The sequence below is a fragment of the Cavia porcellus genome, unplaced genomic scaffold, assembly GCF_034190915.1.
Source record: "Cavia porcellus strain 051 isolate PalLab524CR breed Dunkin Hartley unplaced genomic scaffold, mCavPor4.1 scaffold_2, whole genome shotgun sequence".
In the NCBI taxonomy this organism is placed as follows: domain Eukaryota; kingdom Metazoa; phylum Chordata; class Mammalia; order Rodentia; family Caviidae; genus Cavia; species Cavia porcellus.
Window position 1 is genome coordinate 131,707,792 of NW_026947485.1, and position 26,361 is coordinate 131,734,152.

General features: G+C 36.9%; 2 protein-coding genes across 18 annotated transcripts in view; one reads left to right on the forward strand and one right to left on the reverse strand.

Annotated features, from left to right (window-relative positions):
• The window catches only part of Cast (calpastatin), a 119,683-nt gene extending 100,410 nt beyond the window's left edge, over positions 1 to 19,273 (forward strand). For all 14 annotated transcript variants that reach the window (XM_063245391.1, XM_063245394.1, XM_063245392.1 and 11 more), the window contains 8 exons: positions 839 to 937; positions 3,610 to 3,714; positions 5,164 to 5,256; positions 6,433 to 6,477; positions 7,075 to 7,167; positions 15,778 to 15,849; positions 17,510 to 17,599; positions 18,669 to 19,273. In XM_063245391.1, coding sequence (XP_063101461.1) covers positions 839 to 937; positions 3,610 to 3,714; positions 5,164 to 5,256; positions 6,433 to 6,477; positions 7,075 to 7,167; positions 15,778 to 15,849; positions 17,510 to 17,584 — 582 coding nt within the window. In that variant the 3' untranslated portion in view covers positions 17,585 to 17,599; positions 18,669 to 19,273. The remainder of the gene's footprint in view (positions 1 to 838; positions 938 to 3,609; positions 3,715 to 5,163; positions 5,257 to 6,432; positions 6,478 to 7,074; positions 7,168 to 15,777; positions 15,850 to 17,509; positions 17,600 to 18,668) is intronic.
• A 1,439-nt stretch (positions 19,274 to 20,712) lies between these two features.
• Positions 20,713 to 26,361, reverse strand: part of Erap1 (endoplasmic reticulum aminopeptidase 1) — a 30,670-nt gene continuing 25,021 nt past the window's right edge. For all 4 annotated transcript variants that reach the window (XM_063245386.1, XM_063245389.1, XM_063245388.1 and 1 more), the window contains 5 exons: positions 25,991 to 26,175; positions 25,030 to 25,191; positions 24,410 to 24,550; positions 23,788 to 23,869; positions 20,713 to 21,835 (listed from right to left, as the gene is read on the reverse strand). In XM_063245386.1, the coding sequence (XP_063101456.1) occupies positions 21,680 to 21,835; positions 23,788 to 23,869; positions 24,410 to 24,550; positions 25,030 to 25,191; positions 25,991 to 26,175 (726 nt within the window). In that variant the 3' untranslated portion in view covers positions 20,713 to 21,679. The remainder of the gene's footprint in view (positions 21,836 to 23,787; positions 23,870 to 24,409; positions 24,551 to 25,029; positions 25,192 to 25,990; positions 26,176 to 26,361) is intronic.

Consider the following 26,361-nt stretch of genomic DNA (forward strand, 5'->3'; position numbering starts at 1 on the left):
GCAAGAATTAGAATATATGATAACTAGTACAAGAGCTAAAGTAAATTATTAGGAAAGATTATGTACAATAATTTTCTATGAAATTTTAAGCAAGAAATGCGAAACAGAACAATTCATAAAACTTAAAGGAAAGCTGAAGAGGAGATTAGAAATACTCTTGAACTTGTTTTCCACCATAGGTTTAAAGATAATTCTTTGAAATATTTAACACTCAATTTCTGTGTGACATAAAGTTCATCACAAAAGGTGGTGTTCCGTAGGTGATTCTACAAGTGATCATAGTGCAGATAGTAAAACCTCATCGAATACTGACTAAAGTCACTTAAATCCATAGATGTAAAAGATGGCTAAAATATGTAAGAAAAATCCAATGTTTTCAAGCAGAGCCGTGGGAAAACATACATGCTCATTCTTTGTTACAACAACATGAACTCTAAGCTGTTTCTGAGATATTTAGTAGATTACTGAAGAGACAACACTATAAAAAGACCCATTTCTGATACTTAGAGGAAGCAATTAATTATGAAAAGTTGAAAAATGTTGACTATCTTACATATACAACAGGAAATATGTAAACAAAGCACAGAACTCTAGGTCCTTAGATTATTAAAAAACTTTTACAAGAATGAATATGAAGCAAGAAATAGATACCATTTAAGGTAATATGGAGAAGGAAGTACATAGATTGCTTTTAAGATTATATGCTACTATGCATGCATTTGAACCAAGAGAATGAGCAGTCATAAAGGTTTCTTCAGAGTTGTATTTGAAGTGATGGCATGGTGGGCATAATGTTCCACACAACACAGTACTGATAATTTTTTTTCTTTAATGAAAGAAATTCGACCATGCTAAACTTTCTGCTGCCATCTCTGAAGTGGTTTCCCAGGCCCCGGCTGCAACCACCCACTCGGCAGCCCCGCCCCCAGACACTGCGGTAAGTGGCATGTCTTATTCCAGAGATAAAGATTTGTTCTAGCAACTGCAGCCAGAAGGAAAACAGGACACCTGCTCAGAGCAAATAAAATAGACAAAATCCTTAGGAAGGTCAAGTACCTTCCATTTCAGAAGCCTAGATTTCTGATTCAGATAGATGGTAAAGCATACATATAAAATGATTAAATGGAAATAAATATATATTACAGTCAAGAAACTTAATCTTACTGTTGCTTTATTAGAATTTCAAATATGGAGTATCATGTATATATTTAAGTATTAGATTTTAAGAATGTCTCACCTTTCTTGATAATTGATTTCTTTCTGTGGTATTTCTTACATGCTATGACTTTCTATGTACTATTTCACATTGTGTACTTTATAGAATTGTTCAGTCTCCAAAAATATTTACAAACATATCGTGAAATGGCATTGTTTTCCTCTTCTTCACAGCCATAAAAACATGTCATTCTCATGCTAGCAGCAGCAGACCCTGAGCGTCACTAGTGCTTTAATTATTCACATGTTCTGAGGCAAGGCTGTGGGACGAAAGCTTTTCCAGACTTTCTTGATTAGTTATCCGTGCAGTGCCAAATTACACATTAAAAGATAAGGGGGTGTCCCTGCAATGGATGCCCATCCTCTCTGGGTGAGAACAGCGCCTTGTTTGCTGGATGGAGATGAATGAACCTGCTGTCGTAAAGTCAGCTGTGCTTCCTTTCTTTTTGATGTAGCATCAAAGCTTACTTAGTGCCATAGTTTGAAATTCTGATGGATTGGGGCTGGGGATTTAGCTCAGCGGCATAAGCGCCTGCCTTGCAAGCAGGCAGTCGTGAGTTCGATCCCTGGTACCGATAAAAACGAAAAAGACAAAAAAAAAAAAAAAAAAAAAAATTAAAAAAAAAAGAAATTCTGATGGATTTTGCACCCTACTGGGTCAGCTCAAGAGCATCTGAAAATATCCAGAGACACAGTTGACAAAGTCCAGACTGGGTCCCAGGTACCTCTTCCATTAGCAGCTATGAGCCTGGTCTCTCAGGAAGAGCTTAAGCCAGCAAAGCACTATGTGTGCACAAATGTGCATGTGTGTGTGTGGGCTGAGATTGGATGTGTGTGAACCTATCCACAATGATGAAAGTCCCTATGCAACAGGAAGAATCAATAATAACCCAGCCTGCCTTCTGTGTATCCATCCATCCCCGGCCAGAGGTTTTTGTCCTAATTGAGACTACTAGTAAATATTAACAGTGATGCTTCTCACATCACTGTTCCTAACAGAGTGTCTGGTTTTAGTTAGTTTTACTCGATGATGTCAGTAAAACTAAGTAAAAAGCTTTATTTAAATAAATATATTCTAGTATCAAAGACTCCACTAAACTATCATAACTGCTGTAAATTTACTTTGCTGTGGATATTAGACTATCACCAACAGTGACCCTGTTTAAAGAACCTTACAATAAAATCATCCAAAACTCTTCAAGAGGACACGGAAAATTCTGATATGATTGAGCTCAACAGGGAAATGTGCTGTGTGTTCTATGTACAAAGACCTGGGTTCCCTTACACTTTTTAACAACATGACATCAGATAGTGGATTTAGCTTCTCTGAGCTGGCTTGTTTCTTCCAAAACAATCCTGCCAAGTTATCTAGACAATTGTCATGGGCACCAAATAAAACTGGATAGAATTTAAAATAATTGGGAAGTTCTATACCGTGTGGAATAGAACCCAGCAGGATGTCTTATATAATGTAGATATTAAACACTTTCATACAGATATGGAAGTTGACATTTTGTATACATTGTTCTTGAAAAACATCATGAAAAATACTCTTGGAATTTCACTAAAATGCTATTCGTAATAATGTACAATTGACTATCAACATAAAATCCTCTCATTGACTTAGAAGTCATAGTATTATTTGCATTTCATGGCTCAGAAAATTTAAGTTCAGAGAAGGTAAATACCCCTCTGAATCACACAGTAAGCAAATGTTCAGGAAATAAATTGTTTTCGATTGCCTGCCAGTTCAGAAAGCCCCCTTGGTCTTTTGAACCCCCAGTTTTGTGTTCATGCAGGTATTGAGGACTGGCTTCTTCAGTGTTCCGCAGCCTGTATTTTTTCCTCCATTAATGAAATGTGCCTTTCTGGGTCTGGTCTTAGAGTGTGTTCATAAAGCCAAAGAAATGCTCATGCTCTTTTGAAAAAATTCTGCTTCTTAAACTTTTGACAACATCATAAGATTATCATATCCAGGTTTTTTGGTTTTGGTTTTGGTTTTGATTTGGGGGGGGGGGTCATGTTTCATTTAAAAATGAGAAAGATTGGTTCTTTTGGTTTGGGACCCTCGAGGTGAGCTCCAGTAGTCTCTGGCTGGAATGTGGCCCCTGACACTGCCACTAAGACTTCCACCGGCTGGAGGGGGATAGTTGCCACAGAGCTGGGCGACTGGGTAGATGGCTTTTGTTCTCGAACTGTTACTAAGTTTACAGATGCTGTGCTCTTCCTCCTCTTCACTGGCAGCACTGCTTGCACTCTGTCCACCTCCTTGTCACATCCCCAGATGTCTTGCTTTTCCAGTAACCAGTCCTTAAAAGATGGGGTGACTGGGCTGATTAGTTTCTGACTCGGTTTAGCCATCCAGTGACTAATCCAGAACCACTTACCTTTTAGAAGAGTAACAAAGAACTGGACGATGCTTTGGATAAACTTTCTGACAGCCTTGGGCAAAGGCAGCCTGACCCAGATGAGAACAAACCCATGGAGGATAAAATAAAGGTAAAAGAAAATCACTAATGAGTGAAATTCTAAGGTTTTTATACCATACAATACCCTACCTTTAACAATAAACAAAAAAAGACACTTTTGACAGTATCTGGAAATACTGAACAGTTGAGTATCTTAAGTCTCATTTTTCTCTGTTCTGTGATTGATTTCTTTATTTCTCACTGAGGATTATTTTTATGGCTCTGATTCCATTACAGGCAAATGTCCTGTCCATGAGAACAGACTTCATAATGATGGAGCAGAGCTGTGCTTTCATAATTTTATTGTCTTCCTACATTAACTTTCCCTGCTCTTATCTGAGAGGGAGGGCATAATACACATGATACACACACGGACATCTTTTAAGTGGACACATCCTGTATTTGTAGTGGCAGAGGTCACATACTTGGTGGTTTCCTGGCAGCCTTTTATAACAAACCTTACTAAATCAGTTCCCCTCTAAGTGAGAGAGTGTTGGGCTAAATGTGTCTGGAAGAGAGCTGTTAATGCCACGTATTTTATATAATAAATATGCACTTTATTTATGCTAACTAGCACGCTGTACTTAGCAATCCATTTCAGCTGTCTGGATCATGTTTGGTCTTGTTTGGAGCCAAAACATAATTAATTGTCTGGGTAGTCCAATCAGTGTCCTCAAGATATTTCCAACTTCCTTAGATCTTGATTCTATGGTTACCATAAGAATATTGATGTGAAATTAATCTGTATTTGAAAAGTAAAATTATAACAACACAGGAAAATAAAGCTGTACTCCACTGGCAGGGGTAGGAAGGGCCGTAGAGTCTGGGCCAGAGACCAGCTGAGCCTCAGAGGTGGGAGTGCAGGAGTAGCGTGATCACCAGCAGCCCAGCTAGCATATCCATTCAGATTTGCTGGTATCCCGTTCCTTCAACATTGCTTTAAAATACTCCTAGTAGTAAATATTAACTCTCTACACATTGAGGTACAGTGACCCGATTTTTCCATTGAAAAGTGAAGCTCAAACAGAAAAAGAAAAAAAATTGTACTTTTAGTCTTTTTGAGACAGGATTTTACTATGCAGTTCAGGCTGGCCTTGAACTCACTTTGTGGCTCAGGCTGGCCTCAGACTCGCAGCAATCATTCTGCCTCAGCCTCCTGAGTACTGGAATTACAGGTGTGCACTAAAAAGACTGCCTAAAATGACTTCTAATATAGTTTCTGAGGACAATTATTTAACCCTTCCTTTCAATTTAAAATACAGGTAGAAAAATTGTAGACATGAGATGACACATAGAAACGTGTGGGTTGATGTTTTTTTCAGCAGTTGTCTGTTGTCATCCATTTTGTTGTTCTGTTGCTTATAAAATGAAAGCAAGACCATATGTGTTGTCCCAGAAAAGTACAGTAAATGCTGGGTCATGAAGGATTTTCTGTGTGAAGAAGGAAATGGACGGTAATTATATCTGGTGATGCTTGCAGGAAAAAGCTAAGGCCGAACATAGAGACAAGCTGGGGGAAAGAGATGAGACTATCCCGCCCGAATACAGACACCTCCTGGACAGTGATGGGCAGGTAACCTGAGGCCAACGACTCCATTGCGTTGATGCTACGTGTCATTTTTAATTTAAACCCCCCTTGACATGAGTAGAAGATGTGCTCTTGTACAATAACAATGTATCATGACTGACCGCTTTCAGTGCACCCTGGCGCGACACGCAGGCTCTCTGAACTTGTTAATATTTATTTGAGCAAATATCATTTTATATTCTTAAGTTGGGCCCTGTGGTATAAACAGAGTTGATTTATGGCCAGTTATTCACTGATGCTTAATAGTGATTCCTAGAAATGTAGAGAGAATTACTGTTTCAAGAAAAGGCTATAAAAATAACCACGGCCACAGGGTTCCAAAGGAAGCAGTCTCTCTTTAAGGAAAGCAGAGATGGGCTTGTGTTGGGACACTTAATAGGACAAATAAATGTGGCAACTCCAAGACTACCTGGTTCTCCCGCCTCCTCCACCACTGCCTGCACGACACAGCGTGAGGACAGGGACATCATATCTGCAGTCCCAAGTCCTGCATCACTGTCAAAATGCCCCTGACTTCTTGTCCGTAACATGGAAGCTCAGTTTTTGTGGGTCAAGCTGCCCACCCCCCCCACTTCCTATCTCCCCTGTCCGACTTCTGATAACAGATAATCCTCTCCATGGCTGCTCATGAAATCAAAAGAAGTCCGAGTTACATCCTTCTCTGTCTGTCCTGGCTGTCAGTTCTCCTTGACTGAAGAAAATCTTCCTTGAGATAGCAACTCTGTGTCCTGCTTTGCCAGAACTATGGCACCCTGTTTGTGTTTGGGGACTGTGTTATTTAATGTTCTTGCCTTTGAAGACAAAAAAATCCCTGGCTTGTATTTTCAATCCTGTGTGAAAATAATCTTCAGATCCTTTTAAAGTGTAGTAAGGTTAGATATGAAAACACAGGTACCTTTTGTAATATTTTAAATAGAATTGTAAATTATAACACCTGATGACAGAAAGTGTCTGTGTTACTTCTAAGACCAGACCCTTATATTTCCCCCCTGGAACTAATAAAATTGTCACTGGGTAAAGCTAAGCCAGTAGAAAAATGGGGACACAGCCTTACCAGTTATTACAAATCTCAGCTCCCAAGTGTCAAGTCTTTGCACAATATAGTCTATGTAAATCTCTAAAAAGATCCATGTTTAACCAATTATCTGCCTTGTTTTTAAGGCCAAACCAGCGAAGCCACCTACAAAGAAATCAAAAGAATCAAAGGTAAATATCATAGTGTATCATGTTTCCATTAGATTTTTTGATTAATAGTTTTATTTAGCATTTAAAATTTTTAAAAATTATATTCTTTATTACCATGTTTGTTATACATACTGATCACATTCTAGTGGATAGTTGGTGCATGGACATGACATGTCTTAATTGTTTTTTTGTCCTCTTCCCCTTCCTGCCCATCTGTCTCTCTCCATCTCCTGGTTCCCTTCCCATTTACAAAAGATCTGTCACCTTTATTGTGTTATTTTATGTTTTTATTTTTCTCTTTTAAAAAACCCTAAAACTTATTGAAGGCCTCCCTGTGCTTGGTCCTATGCATAGAAGTGTGCTGATCTGTAACTCCTCACCAAAGCCCTGTGGAGCTGGAGTATTATTTTGTAGGTGTGAATACTTGTGATAGAGTAGGAGAAAATAATGTTACCAAAATGTTCATGTTTTATTGACTCCTTTATATTTCTGTAAGGAAAAGAATGTCAGCAAGATTTTTGCTTAATTTACATCTTATATTTTTAAATGATGTGGGGAAAGGGCCCCTATAACATTCCTTATGCTTTTTCCTAATGGTCATTTCGGTTAATATTTCAGAAGCCCACTGATGACAAAGACCCCATTGATGTCCTCTCAGGAGATCTGGACTGCTGTCCCCCAACTGCAGAAACCGCACAGAACACAGCAAAGGTAGAGTGCTTTTTATATGGACTTTCTTTGAAGTATACAGATGGTGTTTCTGTGAGTGTGCACGAGTGTAATTTTAACCTCGAATGAATTAAATATTCCAGAGAACCTAAAAATGGAGAAAAGAAAAATATCTAAAATTCCAGTACCCCCCACACAGTATTATTTAATACATTTCCTTTGTCTTTTCTGTAGAATGTTTTACGAAATTGTTCATTTATAACATTGTTTAACATCATTTCATCATATTTTCCATGTTGCTTTAGAATTTCCAGAGCTACCAATTTTCATCACTGCACTGTGATGTTACACTGTTGTAATGTGACAGTGACACTGTTTGTGCTCGTTTACAGTGACAGTAGTCCCTGACTCCGTGGTCTCTCTCCTGCCCATCTGCCCTCTGCAGATTCCTTCCCTTTTCCTCTTGGCCCAGCCAGTTGACTCTTCCTCATCCCTTAGGGCCCTTGTCAAGCGCCTGCCTCTTCAGGAAGACTTCTCTCACCACCCTTCCTCCCCAGCCAAGCTAAGCAGCCTCCCTTTCAGGCTCCATGTGTGCTGGTCACCTGGTTACCTGTTGTCTCCTGCACCGCTCAGCTGTGCTGATCTGTGGTAGCGATGAGTCTCTGACTTCTTGCTCAGCATTAGCGGAATGCCTGGTATTTACCAGAGTGCATCCCTGGGGGTGTTCCTGATTAGCCACACTCTCATACGTTAGATAGAGGATGTGACGTGAGTATCCATTTGAGCTATCAGTAAGCAGTCCTTCCTTAGTGGGTGACTTCATTTCTAGACCACTTCGGCCTCCTATTTCTCATTCCTGGAAGCTCCTAAATCATGTCATTATTTAGCAAGTGGACTTTATTTTTATACATACCCTATCGCAATTCTTTTCCATTGTTTTCATTGTTATATTTCTCCACTATAACACTGAAAATACTGTCTTGGTTTGGGGTTACTGACACATAAATGCCAGTCTAAAAAAGACAGAAAAGCTCTGGGGGTTTTTGTTACTGTTTTTTTATTTTATATTATTTTTTATTTAAAGAGAAAAACAAAACTAAATGAAGCAAAACAGTAAAAGGCTAGAACTAATACAGAATTTCAAGAGAAAAAATATACAGTAAGAATTCACCAGTTAATAGATCACATATTGTCATCTTAGAAACAGTTGTCCAGATTACAAAATTAAAGCATACAAAGTGGACATTAATACAGTGAGATTACAGTCAGTTCTGTTCAATGATCCAAGAAAAACTCAGCAATATGGTTCTCTATCCTACACATTTAAATATACTTGCAGTTATATCCTTTAGATCACTTTCCTTCCTCTCTTTTTTACGCTAACAATCACACATTTTAGTTTCCATTACTCCCACAGTTTTTATAACTTTTTCTTTGAAGAGGAAAAGAAAAAAGATTTAAAAAGAGCCAAAAAACAAAAAAACAAAACAAGACAGACCAAAGAAGAACCCAAAGTGACAAAGCAAAACAGAGTCAGTTACATCAGGAGGATGGACATAGTATATAATGAAAAGAAAAAAAAAAAAAGGATAACTAGGTGATCAACAATGGTTACCATTATGCCTCTTGTTATCCTAAAAACAGTAGCCTATATCAGCTGGTATAAAAGAATTGAACAAAACTGTACAGAAGACCCAGAAAACCCACATTGGAGAGTTTACAGGACTTCCAAAGAAGATAATAGTCAAACAATAATGGGCATCATAGAATATCTGGTTGCCTTCCAAATGGTTGCCTATACCCTCAAACTTGATACTATTAAGCAAAACAGAATATAATAAAATCAGTCAGAACAAGATGTGGAGAACAATACAGGGGTTCAAATCAGGTTAATAGGGAAACAAAAAAGTTACTATAATCTATCGCTTTATTTTTAATTTAGTTTTCTCTTAGTTAAAAGATACTAAGAAATAAATTAATTTTTAAAAAAAGAAAAGGAAAAGGGGGGAGATTGAGATTAAAAAAAAGAACATATCAACAGAACAACACTGGTCAGAACCAAAAAATTTAAGCATCATTGTGTTTCACCCCCAGATAGCCTGACATTAATAGTAGTTACCATAGTGACTCTTTCCTTGAAATATTTGAGTCTAACTTCATATACTATAGCATCAAACTTATCAAGACAGTGTGAAACCGTTCAAGAGAATGAAATTATTGCAGGGTGTTTAGAACCAGCTAGCAGAAACTGAACATCAATTTCTATATTATCTCTTTGTCTATAAAAAATTTACTTATACTATTGCATACATTAAGATATAATAAGATACAATATGTTAGAACCAATGGAAACAAATGAACAACTTGATGGGGCTTCAAAACAGGATGATATTAAATCAGTGCTAGAGCTATTACACTCTTATTTTCTTCAAAATAGTTATTTGTAGTATCACAGACAATAAAATAAAACAACCCAGATTAAAACCATTCCAATTAATGAGTGAAAACATTATATGGCTTCAAACCAGTGTGATTGGGAATCATGATTACCACGTACTTTCATGTATTCTTATCGTTTCTTATACTAGGGAAAATATTCGGTATTTATACATGTGAGTTTGATTTATTTCACTTATGAGTATGGTCTCGAGCTGCGTCCATTTATTTATAAATGTCTCAATGTGATCATTCTTTATAGCTGAGTAGTACTCCATTGTATAAAAATACCACAACTTTTTTATCCATTCCTCAGTTGATGGACACTTAGTTTGTTTCCAAGATCTGGCTATTACAAATTGTGCTGCTATAAACATGGGTGTACATATATCACTTGGTATGATGCTTTCAGTTCTTCTGGGAATATGCCTAGAAGTGGAATAGCTGGGTCAAATGGTGCTTCCAGTCCCAGCTTTCTGAGAAATCTTCAGACTGACCTCCACAATGATTGCACCAGTCTACACTCCCACCAGCAGTGTAGGACAGTTCCTTTTTCCCCACAGCCTCTCCAGCATTTGTTGTTGGTGGTTTTCTTGATCTTGGCCATTCTTTCGGGAGTGAGATGAAATCTCAGTGTGGTTTTAATTTGCATTTCTCTAATGACTAGTGATGCTGAATATTTTTTCGTATATTTATTTGCCATTTGTATTTCTTCATCTGAAAATTGTTTATTCATCTCACATGCCCATTTTCGGATGGGGTCTTTGAATTTTGGGGGTCTGATTTTTTTTAATTCTTTGTATGTTTTAGACAGAAGTCCTTTGTCTGAGGGGCAGTTCACTAGGATTTTTTCCCAGTTTGTGGGTTTTCTTTTCACTATGTTAGAGATTTCTTTCGATGTGCAGAAACTTTTTAATAAGATGTGATCCCAGTTATTGACTCTGGGAAGTATTTCCCGTGCGGTTTGAGTCTTGTTCATGAATTCTCTACCTACCCCTATCAAGGTTTTTACCCAATTTGTCTTCCAATAGATTTAGTGTCTCTGTTTTAATATTTAGATCTTTGATCCATTTAGATTTTATTTTAGTATATGGTGACAGGCGTAAGTCTAGTTTTAGTTTTCGGCATATGGAGAGCCAGTTTTTCCAACACCATTTATTAAAGAGACTGTCGGGGGCTGGGGATTTAGCTCAGCGGCATAAGCACCTGCCTTGCAAGCAGGCAGTCGTGAGTTTGATCCCCAGTACCGATTAAAAAAAATAAAATAAAATAAAATAAAGAGACTGTCATTCTTCCAGTGAACATGTTTGGCCCCTTTATCAAAGATAAGGTGGTTGAGTGTGCTTGTAGTTGTGGTTGTATCTTCTAATCTATTCCATTGGTCTTCGGCTCTATTTTGATTCCAGTACCATGTTGATTTTAGTACAGTTGCTTTGTAGTATAACTTCAAGTCAGGGATTGTGATGCCTCCTGCCTTGCCTTTGCTGTTTAGAACTGTCCTTGCTATTCTAGGTCTCTTCCCACTCCAGATGAATTTTAGGATTGGTTTCTCTAGATCTATGAGGTATGTTGATGGTATTTTTATCAGGATTGCATTGAATCTGTATAACAGTTTTGGGAGAATGGCCATTTTCACAATATTTATTCTTCCTTTCCGTGAGCAAGGGATGTCTTTCCATTTTCTGAGATCATCTTCAGTTTCATTTTTCAGTGTATTATAATTTTCCCTGTATAGGTCTTTCACTTCTTTCGTGAGAGTAATTCCTAAATATTTCATTTTCTTGGTTGCTAGTGTGAAGGGTGTGGCTTCTCTGATTTCTCTCTCTGTCATTTTGTTGTTAGTGTATAAGAATGCTATTGATTTTTGAGTATGGATTTTGTATCCAGCCACATTGCTGAATTTATTTATTATATCTAGGAGTCTTTCAATGGAGTTTTGGGGATCTTCTATATAAAGTATCATGTCATCTGCAAATAATGATAATTTAACTTCTTCTTTTCCTATCTTTACGCCTTTTATTTCTCTTTCATGTCTGGCTAGTATTTCCAGTACTATATTAAATAGGAGCGGTGACAGGGGACATCCTTGTCTTGTGCCTGATTTTAAAGTAAAGGCCTTCAATTTTTGGCCATTTGGTAGGATACTGGCTGTTGGTTTGTCATAGATGGCCTTTATTATGTTGAGGTAAAGACCATCTATTCCAATTTTCTGCAAGGTTCTTATCATAAATGAATGTTGTACCTTATCAAAAGCTTTTTCTGCATCTATAGAAATGATCATGTGATTCTTACTTTTGACTCTATTGATATGGTGGATTACATTTATTGATTTATGTATACTGAACCATCCCTGCATACCTGGGATGAATCCCACTTGATCATGGTGTATAATCTTCTTGATGACTTGCTGCATCCTATTTACCAATATTTTATTGAGGATCTTTGCATCTGTGTTCATTAGGGAGATTGGTCTGTAGTTCTGTTTTTCAGTTGGGTCTTTCTCAGGTTTTGGTACTAGAGTAATATTTGCTTCCAGGAATGACTTGAGAAGGATTGCTTCCCTTTCAATTTCATTGAAGATTTTGAGGATTGTCAGCATTAGGACCTCTTTGTATTTCTTTAGAATTCTGCAGTGAATCCTTCTGGGCCTGGGCTCTTGTAGGTAATGACTTAATTACATTTTCGATTTCATTAATAGAAATTGGTTTATTCAGCAGATTTATATCTTCTTGACCTAGCTTTGGTACTTCATATGCTTCTAGAAATCTGTCTATTTCTTCTGTGTTATCAAACCTTTGAGAGTAGAGGTTTTTGATATAGGTGTTGGTGATCTTCTCTATTTCTATTGGGTCTGTAGTGATTTCACCTTTTTCATTCCTTATTGCATGAATTTGAGCTTTTTCTTCCCTTTTTTAAATAAGGTTGTCTAGGGGCTTATCAATTTTATTTATTCTTTCAAAGAACCAACTCTTTGACTCATTGATTCTTTGTATTGTTTTCTTAGTCTCTATTGCATTGATTTCTGCTCTGATTTTTTATTATTTCCTCTCTTCTTTTGGCTTTGGGCTTGACTTGCTCTTCTTTTTCTAGATGTTTGAGGTGTAGCATCAAGTTATTTATTTGTATTTGTTCTGTTTTCCTGATGTGGAAACTCATTGCAATAAATTTTCCTCTGAGGACAGCTTTCATTGCATCCCACAGATTTTGGTAAGTTGTATTTATGTTTTCATTTGTTTGAAGATATTGTTTAATTTCTTCTTTAATTTCCTCTGTGACCCACTGATTACTCAAGAGTGTGTTATTCAGTTTCCATGTGTTTGTGGGATTTTTGCAGTATCTTTTATCATTAATTACTAATTTCATAGCGCTATGATCTGATAACATGCAGGGGATGATTTCAACTCTTTTGCATTTCTTTAAATATGTTCTGTGAGTTAATATATGGTCTATTTTAGAGAATGACCCATGTACTGCTGAGAAGAATGTGTATTCTGTTGTTTTTGGGTGGAATACTCTGTATATGTCTATCAATTCCATTGGTTCACAGGTGTGATTCAGTTCTTTTATCTCTTTGCTGATTTTCTGTCTTGTTGATCTGTCCATTGGTGTCAATGGTGTGTTAAAATCTCCTGTTATAATTGTATTACTGCTAATTTGGTTTTTCATTTCTGATATTACTTGTTTTATGTAACTGGGTGCTTTGGAATTTGGTGCATACATATTTAAGATAGTTATCTCTTCCTCTTGAAGTTTTCCCATAACCAGTATGTAATGACCTGCTTTATCTCTTCTGATCATTATTGGTTTGAAGTTCACATTGTCTGCAAACAGAATCGGGTTCCTGTTCCATGAAGTATTGTTTTCCATCCTTTGACTTTCAGTCTGTGAGTATCTTTTTGGGTTAGATGGGTTTCTTGTAGATAGCATATGGTTGGATTTTGTTTCTTGATCCATTCTGCCAGTCTATTTCTTTTAATTAGTGCATTGAGACCATTTACGTTAATGGTTATAACTGTTATATATTGGTTTATTGGTGACATGTTATATTTCTGCTGTTGCATCTTTATCTTTCTGTTCTATTTAATTGTCTGCTTTGTTAAGTGGTTTTTTCTTAAGTGTATCTAGACTGTCTTTCAGTATTCTTTGTAGGATTGGCTTGGTGATCACGAATTTCTTCAGCTGTTCTTTGTCGTGGAAGTATCTTATTTCTCCATCAACTTTTAAGGACAGTTTTTCAGGGTACATCAGTCTAGGTTGGAAATCATTTTCCTTTAGGGTCTGAAATACTTCACTCCATGCTCCTCTTGCCTTTATTGTTTGCGTTGAGAAGTCTGCTGTTATTCTGATAGGTTTTCCTTTATAGGTGATCTGTCTTTTCTCTCTGACAGCTTTTAATATTCTATTCTTTTGTTCGATTTCTGGAATGGTGATTATTATATGTCTGGGTGTAGTTTTATTTTGGTTATGGCTATTTGGAGTTGTATATGCCTCATTGATCCTGATAGCAGTTTCCAATTTCATGTTTGGGAAGTTTTCAGCAATTACGTCTCTAAATATCCTCTTGACATCCTTTGTATTGTCTCCTTTTTCATTTATCCCTATCAACCTTATGTTGTTTTTCTTTGCGTCATCTTGCGGTGTTGAATTGTTATTTCTTGATTTCTTGTTATTTTTAAAAGATCTTTCCTTTCCTGTTCACTGGCTGCAATCTTGTCTTCGAGGTCCAAAATTCTATCTTCGCATTCATTCAGGCGGTTTTTACAACTTTCAATGGAGTTTTTGATTTCCTGTATATCTCTTTGCATCTGTTTTATATATTGTTTGTTTCTTATATTGTTCATCCAGAGATTCTATCTTTTCGTTTAGTTCCTCTAATTTTTTAGCTGTGTCTTCTTTAGATATGTTCAGCATCTCCTTCATTTCTTTTATTGTTACTGTCTTTCAATAGTTGGGTGTATGTGTGTGTGTGTGTGTGTGTGTGTGTGTGTGTGTGTGTGTTTATTGGTGGTTGACAACATGGTGTTGTGGAATACAGACAGACAGTAAAATGATTGCTGCAGTGAAGCAGCTAACAGCATCTGCTTCTCAGACTTCCCTAAAACCTACTTATTGAAGAAAAGTCTCTAGTACAATACAGTTTTTAAGATTAGTCTTGATAGTGTATGTTAGGTCTCTAGACTCGCTCATCTGTGTGCCTGCTGCTTTGCCTGTGAATCACATCTCTGCAGTCCTCCTCACTCTGCCTCACCATGGTAACCACTGTTGCAATATCCAGCTGCGCCTTTGAGTACTTTTTATTGTTCTGTGAGGTCATGCAATATTTTTCTGGGTCTAACATAATTTCATTCAGCATCATCACCTCTAGATGCATCCATGTTGTGGCAAATGGCAAGATCTCCTTTTTAAAGGGTGAATAGGAGATATATATATATCCCAAAAATTCACTCACCTAGGTATACTGACTTCATTTCCATATTTTTGCTGTTGTAAATAATACAGCAATGAACATGAGACTACAGATATCTTTATGAGATGATACTTTTCATCTTTTAAATTTTTTTATTAATTTATTGGTACAATATAAACACAGTGATCACATTCATCATACGGAATTTGTACCTATACATGATGTATCCTGTTTCCTTTCTTTTCTTTCCTACTCCTTCCCATCCCTTCAACCACTCTTCCTCTCATTTTCAAAGCTTTGATTCAATTTTATCCTTCTTTTATCGTTTTTGTTTTCTTTTAAGTATATACCCAGAACAGGAATTTCTAGGTTTTATTTGATTTTAATTTTATTTTATTTTCAATTTCTTTAGGAACCTCAATTCCTACCAAGTAGTTCTTTATGTTTTCTTTTCTCCACATCTTCACCAACACTTGTTATCCTCTGTCTTTTTGGTAATGGATAAGTTTCGTTTTAATGAACAGAAGCAGCATTTGGGTGAACCACCTATCACAGCAATTAGCAGAATAACAGTGTAACCCGCAATTTCCTCCTTATTTTTAGTCGTTTTATCTCATCTTGAACACTTCTGAGTATATTTACTATTACTTAAAAAACAGTGACTAAAATGTTATTTAAATAAATTGGAGTTCTACAGGCTATGGCCAAGAACAGTCTAGTCTAATATGGCTGCAGCCAGTCGTTCATTGCTAGATGATAATAACATGGCTGGTGATAATAACATCTTTACTGCATTTCCTTTGCTCTAGGACAAGAGCAAGAAGGGTGCTTCTGGTTCCAGAGCTCCCAAGAATGGAAGTAAAGCAAAGGACTCGGCCAAGGTAAACATGGGGCAATAAATGCACTACAAATTAGTTCAGGAATTACATGGAAATGGGATTTATTCTGTTTGTAATTTAGTTTCTTGGTTTAAGTTATTTAGAATAAAAGATATTTAAACACTGACTGTCCCCTGGCATACTTCACTAATGAAATGAATTTTTAAAATTACATGTCTTTATGTGGATGTGTATATATGTGTGTGTATTTTACATATGTATTCTTTTCCTAAGTACCTAGTACTTCAAAAAACTAAATGAGTTTTCTGAGTACAATTTAAGTTGCCTACGTTTCCTTCTCTTATTATACTTAAGTATGTGATTTATATAAATTTTAGAGCATGGAAGGTAGAATATAAACTCAAGGACAATATTGGTTTCTATGGTCCAGTGTAATCATTAGACAGCACTTGAGGAGAGTAATACATAATAGGGCTACTATTTCATGTATTAGTTAGATTTCCATCATTATAATGGCTACCCAAGACAATGCAGAGAAAAGTTTTATTTCAGTTCATGCCTTGGGAGGGCCCAGTCCGTTTTGCTCCTCTGGAGAGGCAGCACATCATGGTGGGATGCATGTGGCGGCACAGATTGCTCACCTCATAATCCAGGGAACAAAGAGGAAGAGTTGAGGTACCACAGTCCTCTCTGAGGCACAGCCCCAATAGCCTAAAGGACTCCCATGAGGCTCCACCTCCTAAAGGTGATGGCACCTCCGAGCAGTGCCACTTGGAGGACCAGTCCTTTTACAGATGGATCTTTGGGGAACATTCAACATCCAACTTACAGCAGTAAATATCTTTTTATTATTCCTCTAGAAAGTAGAATGAAGACTAATGAATGGAAGTTAGAGGGCCCAGCTTAAGTCTTAGATTTGGGCACTGATGGGGCACAACATTTGGGAGCTTCCTATTATTAAAATTACTGAAGTTTTGATTAGGAATGGACAGTAAAGTAGACAATTTCTTTCCAGTTTCAATAACATACCACACAATGGTTGTAACTGTGATCCTTTATTTTAAGAAATTCATGGTACAGCTTTAAAAACTGTAGTCAAATTGCATTAAAGCCCTTAAAGACAAGATGATAAAATCTTGTAATAGATTCCATTAAATGACACAAGAAACATGCTTAATAATTGACAGTTACTCATGCCATTATATCTCAATATATTAAATATTTCTTTGTTTATTGTTTTACTTTAGTTATAACAAAGTAGTTTGTCAACCTCTTAACAAGAAATAGGAAACATAATTACCACATACAATGAGTGCATTATCTGGGCAGCCCTGTCCCAAAATCCAGAAAAAGGATAGATCCTTGAAGAATGATGGAACAGTCCTACCCAGAAGCACCTGTGCATTAAAAAAAAATTACATACGTATGCCCTTTTTAGGAATCAAATTTGGAATTAAAAATTTAACATGCATCATGTTTGGGCCAAATGAAGAAGATAAACTTGAGATTATCTTGTCTTCTTCCACTGACTGCTATCTTCTGTCCCTTTATTTCTGAGAAGCTTTATGAAGGTTTAGCTTTTTTTTGGGGGGGGGGGACTAGGAAGGTTTATCATATTATAAATCTTCTCTTGTGGATCACTTTTTTAACAACTTAATTCAGAAAAGAAAGACCTTGCTGATGGTTTTGCTTTCCCTTCTAGAAAACAGAGGAAGGTTCCAAGCCAAAAAGTGATGCAAAAAATACAAAAAAAGGTGATGATAAAAATACAAGTTAAAGTTTACAGTACCTGGTAAGTTGGGTGTTTGTTATAAGTAAATATCACTCTGGATTTACTTATAAATAAGAGTAGAGTAAATCTCTTCCCATAACATAGGCATCCTAGCCTGTGTTATGGGAAGAGATACGATGTCGACCTCTTTGCAAAATTAGCATGTTACAATTTTTAATAAAATGTCCTCAGTTAATATTAACATAAATATCAACACATGGCAGGATGGGGAGAAGTATTCTTTAGTGTTGGGTGGAAATGGCAATATTTTTAGAATAGAGGCAAAGGACAATATTGACGATTGATGTTTCTCTCATTGTTGGAAAGTAAACTACCGAGCTTGATTTTAATTTGTGGTGACTGAAGAAATCCAAAAAATGAAAGAATCTCTGAGTGCCGTCTTGAGAGAGGGTATTTTGGTTACTTTTCCATCGTTGCTTGAACAAAATGCCCAACATGCAAAATGAAGGAAAGAAGGGTTTATTTAGCTCACTGTTTGTGGAGGTTTCAGTCGATAATCAGTTGGCTCCAAAGGTAGGGTGGTATGGCACTGGGGCAACACTTCAAGGCAGCAGCCACCAAAAGCAGCCAGAACAAAAGGGTAGAGGGGAGAACAAGCCTCTCCTCCCTTATATTGTAAGCAGGCCACCCCCTATTTCTGGCCAGAATGGAAGGATCCTGGTTCCCTGCTGAGTCTTAAACTTCTAAACTTCTCAAGTTGATACAATGTATCAACCATAAGAGGGGTCCTATCTAAATCTTCAGAGGATCGAAGTCTTACTCTAAGTCACAAAGCATACTTGCTACCAACCAAAGCCTAAAAGAAATCAAAATATAGATTAAATCAAGTTCAGTTCCATTGTCATAATCGATTCATTTTTATTTCCTCCAAAGAGAGAGACTCTTAATTAGAACTCCCAAGATTTTTCCTAAAACTTACAAATTTCTATTATCAGTATACCCATATTTTCATATAGCATTGTGGTCTGTGTACAGTGCTTTTGCTAAGTAGCATATTGTCTGCACCTGTAACCATGAAAATTATATATCGAATGATTCACTGGATTTTTTTTTCTTTGAAATTTTTAAGGTATCTGCATATAAAATCTTCAGCTGGTGGATGGTGACTTTTGAAGAACAAAAGGCATTGGCAACAGAAAATATTTTCTGGGTGGCTTCCAAACAGTGATACTTAAGTCTTCTGACATCATAAACATTGGTTTGTTATTCCTTTCCAGAAAGAAGATGAATTTACCTGGTTCACCTGTGCTACTGTATTGAGTACTGATAAACTGAATTTTTAAAAATTGCCTTCAGTTGGGAAAGGAAACTTTATATTTGTAAGAAATGTATTTGATAGTTTACTAAAGCAACACCAAAAAAACAGAGAGAGGAAAACATTGCAAACTTTTGCACATTCTACACACAGTGCCTATAAATCTCATTAGTATTTTCAGTTTGCACTTAGTTTTTTGTTTTTGTTTTTAGCATTTGAAAAACAATGCTTTACACATTTGTCAATGTTCTGATTTCTTCGTATTCCCTTTCTCTTGAGTTTTTGAACTATATTTGATGTTTCTTTGGGTTTATGTTTATAAGTCAAATATAAGAGATTGTACAGTGGGCACATATCTCCTTTTGGGCTGCTAATAATAAATTAATAATAGATAACCTGGGCAAGCCAGGAAGCACCAATTTCCTTTTCAGTTTGAATTCTTTGCCAGGGGTAAGCACTTCTGCATACTCAAAAAACACACTGCGACTTGAAAAAGTCGCAAGAGCAAATTGTTAGGCCAGATAACATAGCAAGTTTCAAAAATAAGAAAACTTACTTCTTCAGATGTACATCTGTCTTGAGCTCTGCTGGTTTATCATGGCATTAAACTGTTTTCTATTTTCTACATAAAACCTGAATAGCAGTCATTTGCTTAGAGCCATTTGTCACATTGGTTTTTGCACTGTTTGTCTGACTTTATGGAAGTTAAATTTACCAAGTATCTACATACAAAGTCTGCTTCCCCTCTCCTAGCAACCTAAGAACTAGTCTCCGATGTCCAACAACTTTGAAGGGCTTTTCAGATCTTTATGAATAAATAGTTTATGAGCATTGTACTGGCATCATTGATGGGATTTTGATAAATAATTAATTTTGTCTTTATTTCCTGGCAGTGAATGTGGGGAAAGATGTGAGGTACACATGATAAAAGAGACTCAAAATTTCTCATTTCCAGAGAGCCACAGCCTTCCTCAGTATCAATTTAAAGTTTTTGTTAGGCTTTAGCTAACTTCAGTAAAGTTAAGTAATATCTCCAGTGCTGTCTAATGAGGCAAGCAAAAATAGTACCACGGCTCATAACAGATATCAATGTTTGTTGATAACAGATATCAGCTCCCTAAAACTGCTCTCTACAGATCAGGCACAAAGCTGAGACTTCACACTCCGCCTACTTACGTCTTTATCCCATTGAAGAAAGTTATTACATTACTGTCAAGGTTCTAACAAACAAACAAAAAAAAAATACACTTTTCCTGAGGAATTTTAATTAGTATTTAATCATCCGATTTGGGTAGTACAGATATTCCCTTTCTTCTTGATTTTAAAAAAAAGCCACTGAAAATTTTGACATTGACAGCTATGTTTGCAAGGGGATGGCTGCAGAAGTACAAATCTCTATGAACAGAGAAAAGTATTTTTAAATGATGTACTGGAATCCAGAGATTCGAGAATGCCTATAAAATAAATGTTTAAGGTTTACTAATATGCCTTTTTTATTTTACTAAAAATATCTTCAAGATGGGCGTTGGCTAGTTGCTCATGATGACTCCAGTAAGCTACAGGATCTAAAGTAGTCCTTTTACTCTTAGCCATCTAGTAAGGAGAAAATAATTGCAAATATCTGATTAAAAGTAAACAATTGTTTATTACCACAAGGGCTTCTGCACACTGTTGTGGCAATATTATATCTGTATAGAAAATGGGCTTTTCCAAGTGATGAAGATAGAGTCCTCAGGTGACCAAAACTGAAAGTCAATATTTTTTGTTTCGTTAATCAAGATATAAAATATAATTAAAGCAAAGTATTTTACATTAAAATCTTGGCTGTGCATTTTTTAAAGAAGTAAACAAACCTGGGTAAGAGATCACAAGTGATTTGTTTTTATTTTCATTCCTCAACCCATCAACCATATAATAGGTATAAAAACGGCACTGTGTAAAAGCCAGTCTGTTCCAGTGTATTAGAGCAACACATTTTGACATTTTTCACATTAGTCATATTTTTTTGTCTTGAAATGTATGCCTGTTCAGAAATTCCTATGTAAGACTTCAAAACTGTAGGCTACGTTATCTTCTTTTGGGCTATTATAAGCAAATATTTTGTTTCATAATATATTATCACCTGTTGGTGACTCTGTGGTTACGTACTGGCAATACGTACCAATAATGGGTTCTTAAAGAATTCAAAAAATAGGCCAGGTGAGGTGCTGAGAGAGAAAACATCTCCTTAAAACGCTCTCCAGTGCAGCGTTAATGAAAGGTGTTTTCTGTGGGCATAAATGCACTGTTTTTCTGGAAGAGACAAACTCCCCGAGTTCTCCATTGACCAGTATCCGGAGGGCAGGCAAACCTGATGGTTTGGACTCCACAAATCAGCACCTGGACATGAAGCGAGGGAGAGAGGTGGCCGGCAGAAGTGGAGGGTGGACGGCACATGTGAGAGCTCCATGAGGCTGCCTCCCTTCTCAGCACTGATCCAGGCGTTCCAAGGGCACTGATGGAGCGGCGTTGAATGGCAGGCATACAGGGCCTGAGGGATTTGAACACTGCAGAGTTTAAATGTGCAACAAAAAACAAAGCACTTTTCTCCTCTGGTAGAGAGTCCACTAGTTGTGTTTACAGTGCAGGACAACACCTGTAAGTGGACGCAAGAGTCCATTGATGAAAAGAGTCTTTTTACTGACACGGTCAAATGAAAAGAGTTGAAGGGAAGAGGAGTATCTTGAGCTGGAGCTAAAACAAAACGAAACAACCTCTAGTTTGAAATTACATTCAACAAAATCTGGGTAATTATGGATCATGCGAACACAGCAAGAAACAGCTGTTTACAGCACTTCAGGCTGTCCACGTTGCAGCCACGCCCTGATTTTATCAAAATTCTTATCCATCCAACGTATGTTTTCCTCAATGGTTTCAATCGTTTGCTGGACACAGCGGAGCTGAGAGCCATTTTCTTCCAAAGAGTGGAAGAATCCTTTCACCTTGGAAGGAGAAAATGGATTTTTAAAAAATTAATTTTTAATAACACTAAGAAAATGTTACTAGTTAAAGGTGAAGCCAAAATTCTCTATAGAAAGCAGAGCCAGGTGTCTGGATAGGATTATGTGCACATAAGCCAGAGCTATAGGAAATGAGTTCACGGCTCGTGATGTCAGCTTTTTATATTTTTTTCTCTATAGCTCTTTTTTTCACAGTTACCAGACTTTAAAAGGCCACACTGTTTACCATTTTATAATTAAAGTTTTTGAGTGTGTCTATTTAATGTGTATTCTGTTCTATCTACACAGATGCAAACTTAGTTTTTTAAAACATGATATCTAAAAATCAAAATGTGCAGTGATTTTCTCTGCCAAGCAAAACAGTTTCAACCACATAAATGCAGTCTTTCTCCATGAGCCTGGCCTTGTATGTTATAGAAACTCCACAGAGAATGGGGTTCTTAGCCAGTTATGGTGGTTAAGACCCTAAACCTTGCCAAATTTTTTATCCTGCTTCACAATCTGTGTATTGTTCTCTCCAGATATAATCTACAAGAAGTTCTCCATGGGTTTAAAGAGATAAGATACTGTTGGCTGTCTCCTCAAAAGTGTCTGTTCTTTTTCTTCTCTGGATACTCAAACCCTTTAAGCTCACATGAGGTACATACTAACTTTGCCACAGCACTGAGGATTATGCTATTTTGTTTCACCTTGCAGGCTTCTTAACCTGATCCCCCAAATTTTCACATTAGTCCCTCAACTTTTGACTTCATAGTCAGGAAACACGTATAGGCCAAAATATATTATTTATTCAGCATGGATTCCAGAGAGCTAATTCCTTAAAAATCCATGTCGTAATACCATTTTACAAGGTTAGGAGTAAGAGGTGAGGGTGAAAGTGGGCTTTAGAAAGATCAAATTCCAGTTTTAAATGATCCAGAGTTGTTTTATATTACATTTAATACAACTTCTCAGATTGCCGATGTCATGGCCTTTGCCAGAGGACCCAGAACATACCTCCTTCTCCCTGCAGCCTAGTATTTTACCCTTTTGAACCTCAGATTAATTCTCCACCAATTAAAAATCACTTGGGGCCCTCTGACCATCAACAATTCAGACCACATTGATAATGTCACTAATTGTCAAAACATTTCATTCATTCTTAAACCCATCGGTATAACATTACACAAGCTGGAGCCACTCCAGCTCTTAGGCCTTTTCCTGACCAAAACTGGCTCTCCTGTCCTCATCTGCCTCGGAAATGCAGCATCTCAATTATGCAGTTGATTCAAAATGACCTCTCTGAGGACATTTTATGTGCAAAAAAGCAGTTTAGGGCTAGAGCAAATTCTGCTTTTGTACAGTACCTGTGTATTTCATGTTCACTCTTCCCAGTAATGAGAATAACACTAATTTCTCATTTTAGCTTGACTGCTATTTATTATTAATTCTTTATTTAATTTAGGGTACTGTTGCAATAATTATCATCAATCTCCTTCATACAGTCCTCCTTCAAAACCCCTCTTAATTACAGTGTTTTATTCTTCATGTTAACAATTTATAGATGGATTTTATAAGATGCATAAGACTGTGTCTGAATGTACATGGTATATACAGTAAGTAGAAAAGAATACCATGGATAGTGAGGAACCTAGATTCCAGACCTACTACTTTTATAATCACTGGGTGACCAACTTCAGTCAGTTGTACCTTCAAAGCTCACTTTTAACAACTTTAAAAAAGGACCAATTGTCTCAAGTCATTTTTAAATGGCAAGACAACCCTTAACAAGGCCAAGAAGAGGTACAGTTTCCACCAGTTTATCTGCAGCTGAATTTTGTTTTAATCTCAGTACCATGGAATTCACAAATAAATTGACAAAATTCACTTCTAAGTCATCTCGCTATTAAGTGTTTTGTCTTACACAAGTTTAAAAGAAAAAAGTTTTCTCTTACCTCTGTAAGTCGTGTGCTGGTAGAGAATTGATTTGTTGTTCCCAATACCATACGGGCTATGTCAGATGATCCAAGTTCAAACCTCGAAAAGGAAATTTTTAAAATGTATTGTGAAATATTTATGCATTCAACATATAATATTAAGTGGCTCACATCTGTGATAGCATTTAGCTAAAAACTGAGCATGAAAGAGATATAAAATATGATCCTTATCTTCCACTGGGTTAAGACCTAGTTGTAAAATGTTACATGTCCAGCAGCTAAATAAATCATTAAGTATCCAAAAGAATGATAAATGCAAGAGTGCTACAAGAGTTAGATAAAGGCTGATGCAGGAGTGCTAAGAACTGGACTGACCTAGAAAGAAGAGAGCTTCAAGTAAGCCAGTGAGTGCGAGACAGAGGCTGAGGAGAATGGAAAACATTGCTATGTAGCCTCGTGAGTTAGCACTGAGTTAACTAGTTAGGGCAACACTATAAACAACGATATTCTAAATCCCTCTACTTCCTACCTTCAATCAAAAAACTTCCTTTATGCTGTTACGATTGTTTTATAAACATCAACATTAAAACACTAAGTTTAAAGAACTTATCAATCCCAGCACATTTTTGGCACTACTTACTTCTGTACAAGTTTATTCCAATTTTCCCTCAGAAATTGCCAGGCCAATGGGTATCCCACTGGGTTTCTGCCAATGAGTGTAAGAATATGTGGAAACTCCTGACTTTTTATTGTGTCTCCCTTAAAACTTTGATCTAGTAACCTGTAATGATAAAGAATTATGATCAGTGAATAGATGATGAAAAAAATTATAAAAAGAGTTTAATAAAATAACTCAAAAAAGAAAAAACCCAGTCTTTCAATAAGGAAGACCCAACAGGTAAATTGGTAACCAGATTCCTGACAGACCCACTCTAGTTATACAATAATAAAAACTAACAGTTATATGGCCTTTATAATACTATTCTTGTATATTCCCCCATTAGGTCAAAAGAATAGTTAACAGAACTCTATTAAATATATCAAGCATGTTACTGCTTTAAAAATACACAACATAAATGTATTTTCCCTAACACCTGGTTCTCTCTAATTATTTGCTAATTCTCATTAGACGTGTGCCCACTTGCACAAATAGTCCAAGCATAATATGCAATTTCTGGCCAAGAGAACAAAAATGGATGCCAGAATGATCAGATCTAATTTAATTTCCCTTGGCCACATGAACATGAATGAATGACTCACCACTGAAGCTTTTCCTTGTTTTGGCTCATACAGAGAGCGTATTCAATTTGGCTTTTCTCGGTACTGGATAAAGAAGACTGATATTTACTAAACAGAAAATCCCATCCATCAGTGTTCTGGGCCCCTACAGTAAACACTGCCAAGGTCACATCGATAGGTAGGCTGTGGGAAAGAACAAAAACCGTGAGAATCTGAGATCCAGAAAATGTCTTGAGTGAGTCAGTTATGACCAACTGATGAACTGGACGCACGCAAAGGACACTTGGACTGCCTTCCTTCCGTTCCCTTCTATGAAGAGAAGTGAGAAAAAAGTATCTCCAACTAGACTTTAAGTAGTCGTCTCAAAACCTTAATGTGAGAGGTCACTCTTACAAATACCAACATTTCTAACATTTTAATAATGTTGACTGACTCCACAGGTGGTCACTTTTCAAGTAGAAAAGGAAGAAATACAAACAGCTCAAAATTAACTCCATGATCACAAGACAGAAATGTACTAGAACCATTGTCTGTGAGCATTTCTTTGAAGTGGAAGCTTATAGGTTTTTGGGATAAACGTGTCTTTCGTGAGGTCTGAGCTTTAAACAGAAATGACTGAAGCATTGCAAGAGTAGGTTTCTATGGTAAATCCTACCTTGCTTTATAGTGTTACAGACTTTGGGGACACAAAGAAGTCGCTATAAAATGCATTGCCACACTTTCAGGTATGAAAGTTTTAGTTCGGTAAGATTTGGTGGTGACTATGCACAGTTCTAACTCCCTAGATATGTGACTTCCTGACTAGCATTTCTTAGAACAGAAAGTTGACAGATACATAGATAAATCTTAAAAAGCAATTTATTCTCCCCCAAAAACGAACTAGGGAAGGCTTTTTTGGTTTTATTCCAATGGTTAACACCAATGATGGGAAAAAGAAAAGACATCCTTACATCAACATATGAGCACATAAGCAGGGACTGACCTCATGTTCCCATCGGATTCCTTCCACCTTCTGAAGTAGCCTTCTGCCTTCTGCACACAGGGCTGATACTTGCGCACACAGGCCAGCATTAGGAGCTGACTCCGAAGCATCCGCTCAGAGACGGAGCCGTCATCTGTCCAGGTCTGCTTATCAATGAGGCCCTGCAGCAGCCTGATGAGGAAGGCCTGAGGGGGTAGAGCATGGGACAGTGATAGGTGTCAGAAGTCCTGTCACACCTCATTTCATCTTTATGATCACCCAGCACTCAATTCAGGTGATGGCCACCCACTTGTAAAATTTAATCCAGCTCTTCTTTTTAAACTGTGCAAGTCTGTTCATATTTTATTATAAAAGGGACCAGAATAAGAAAT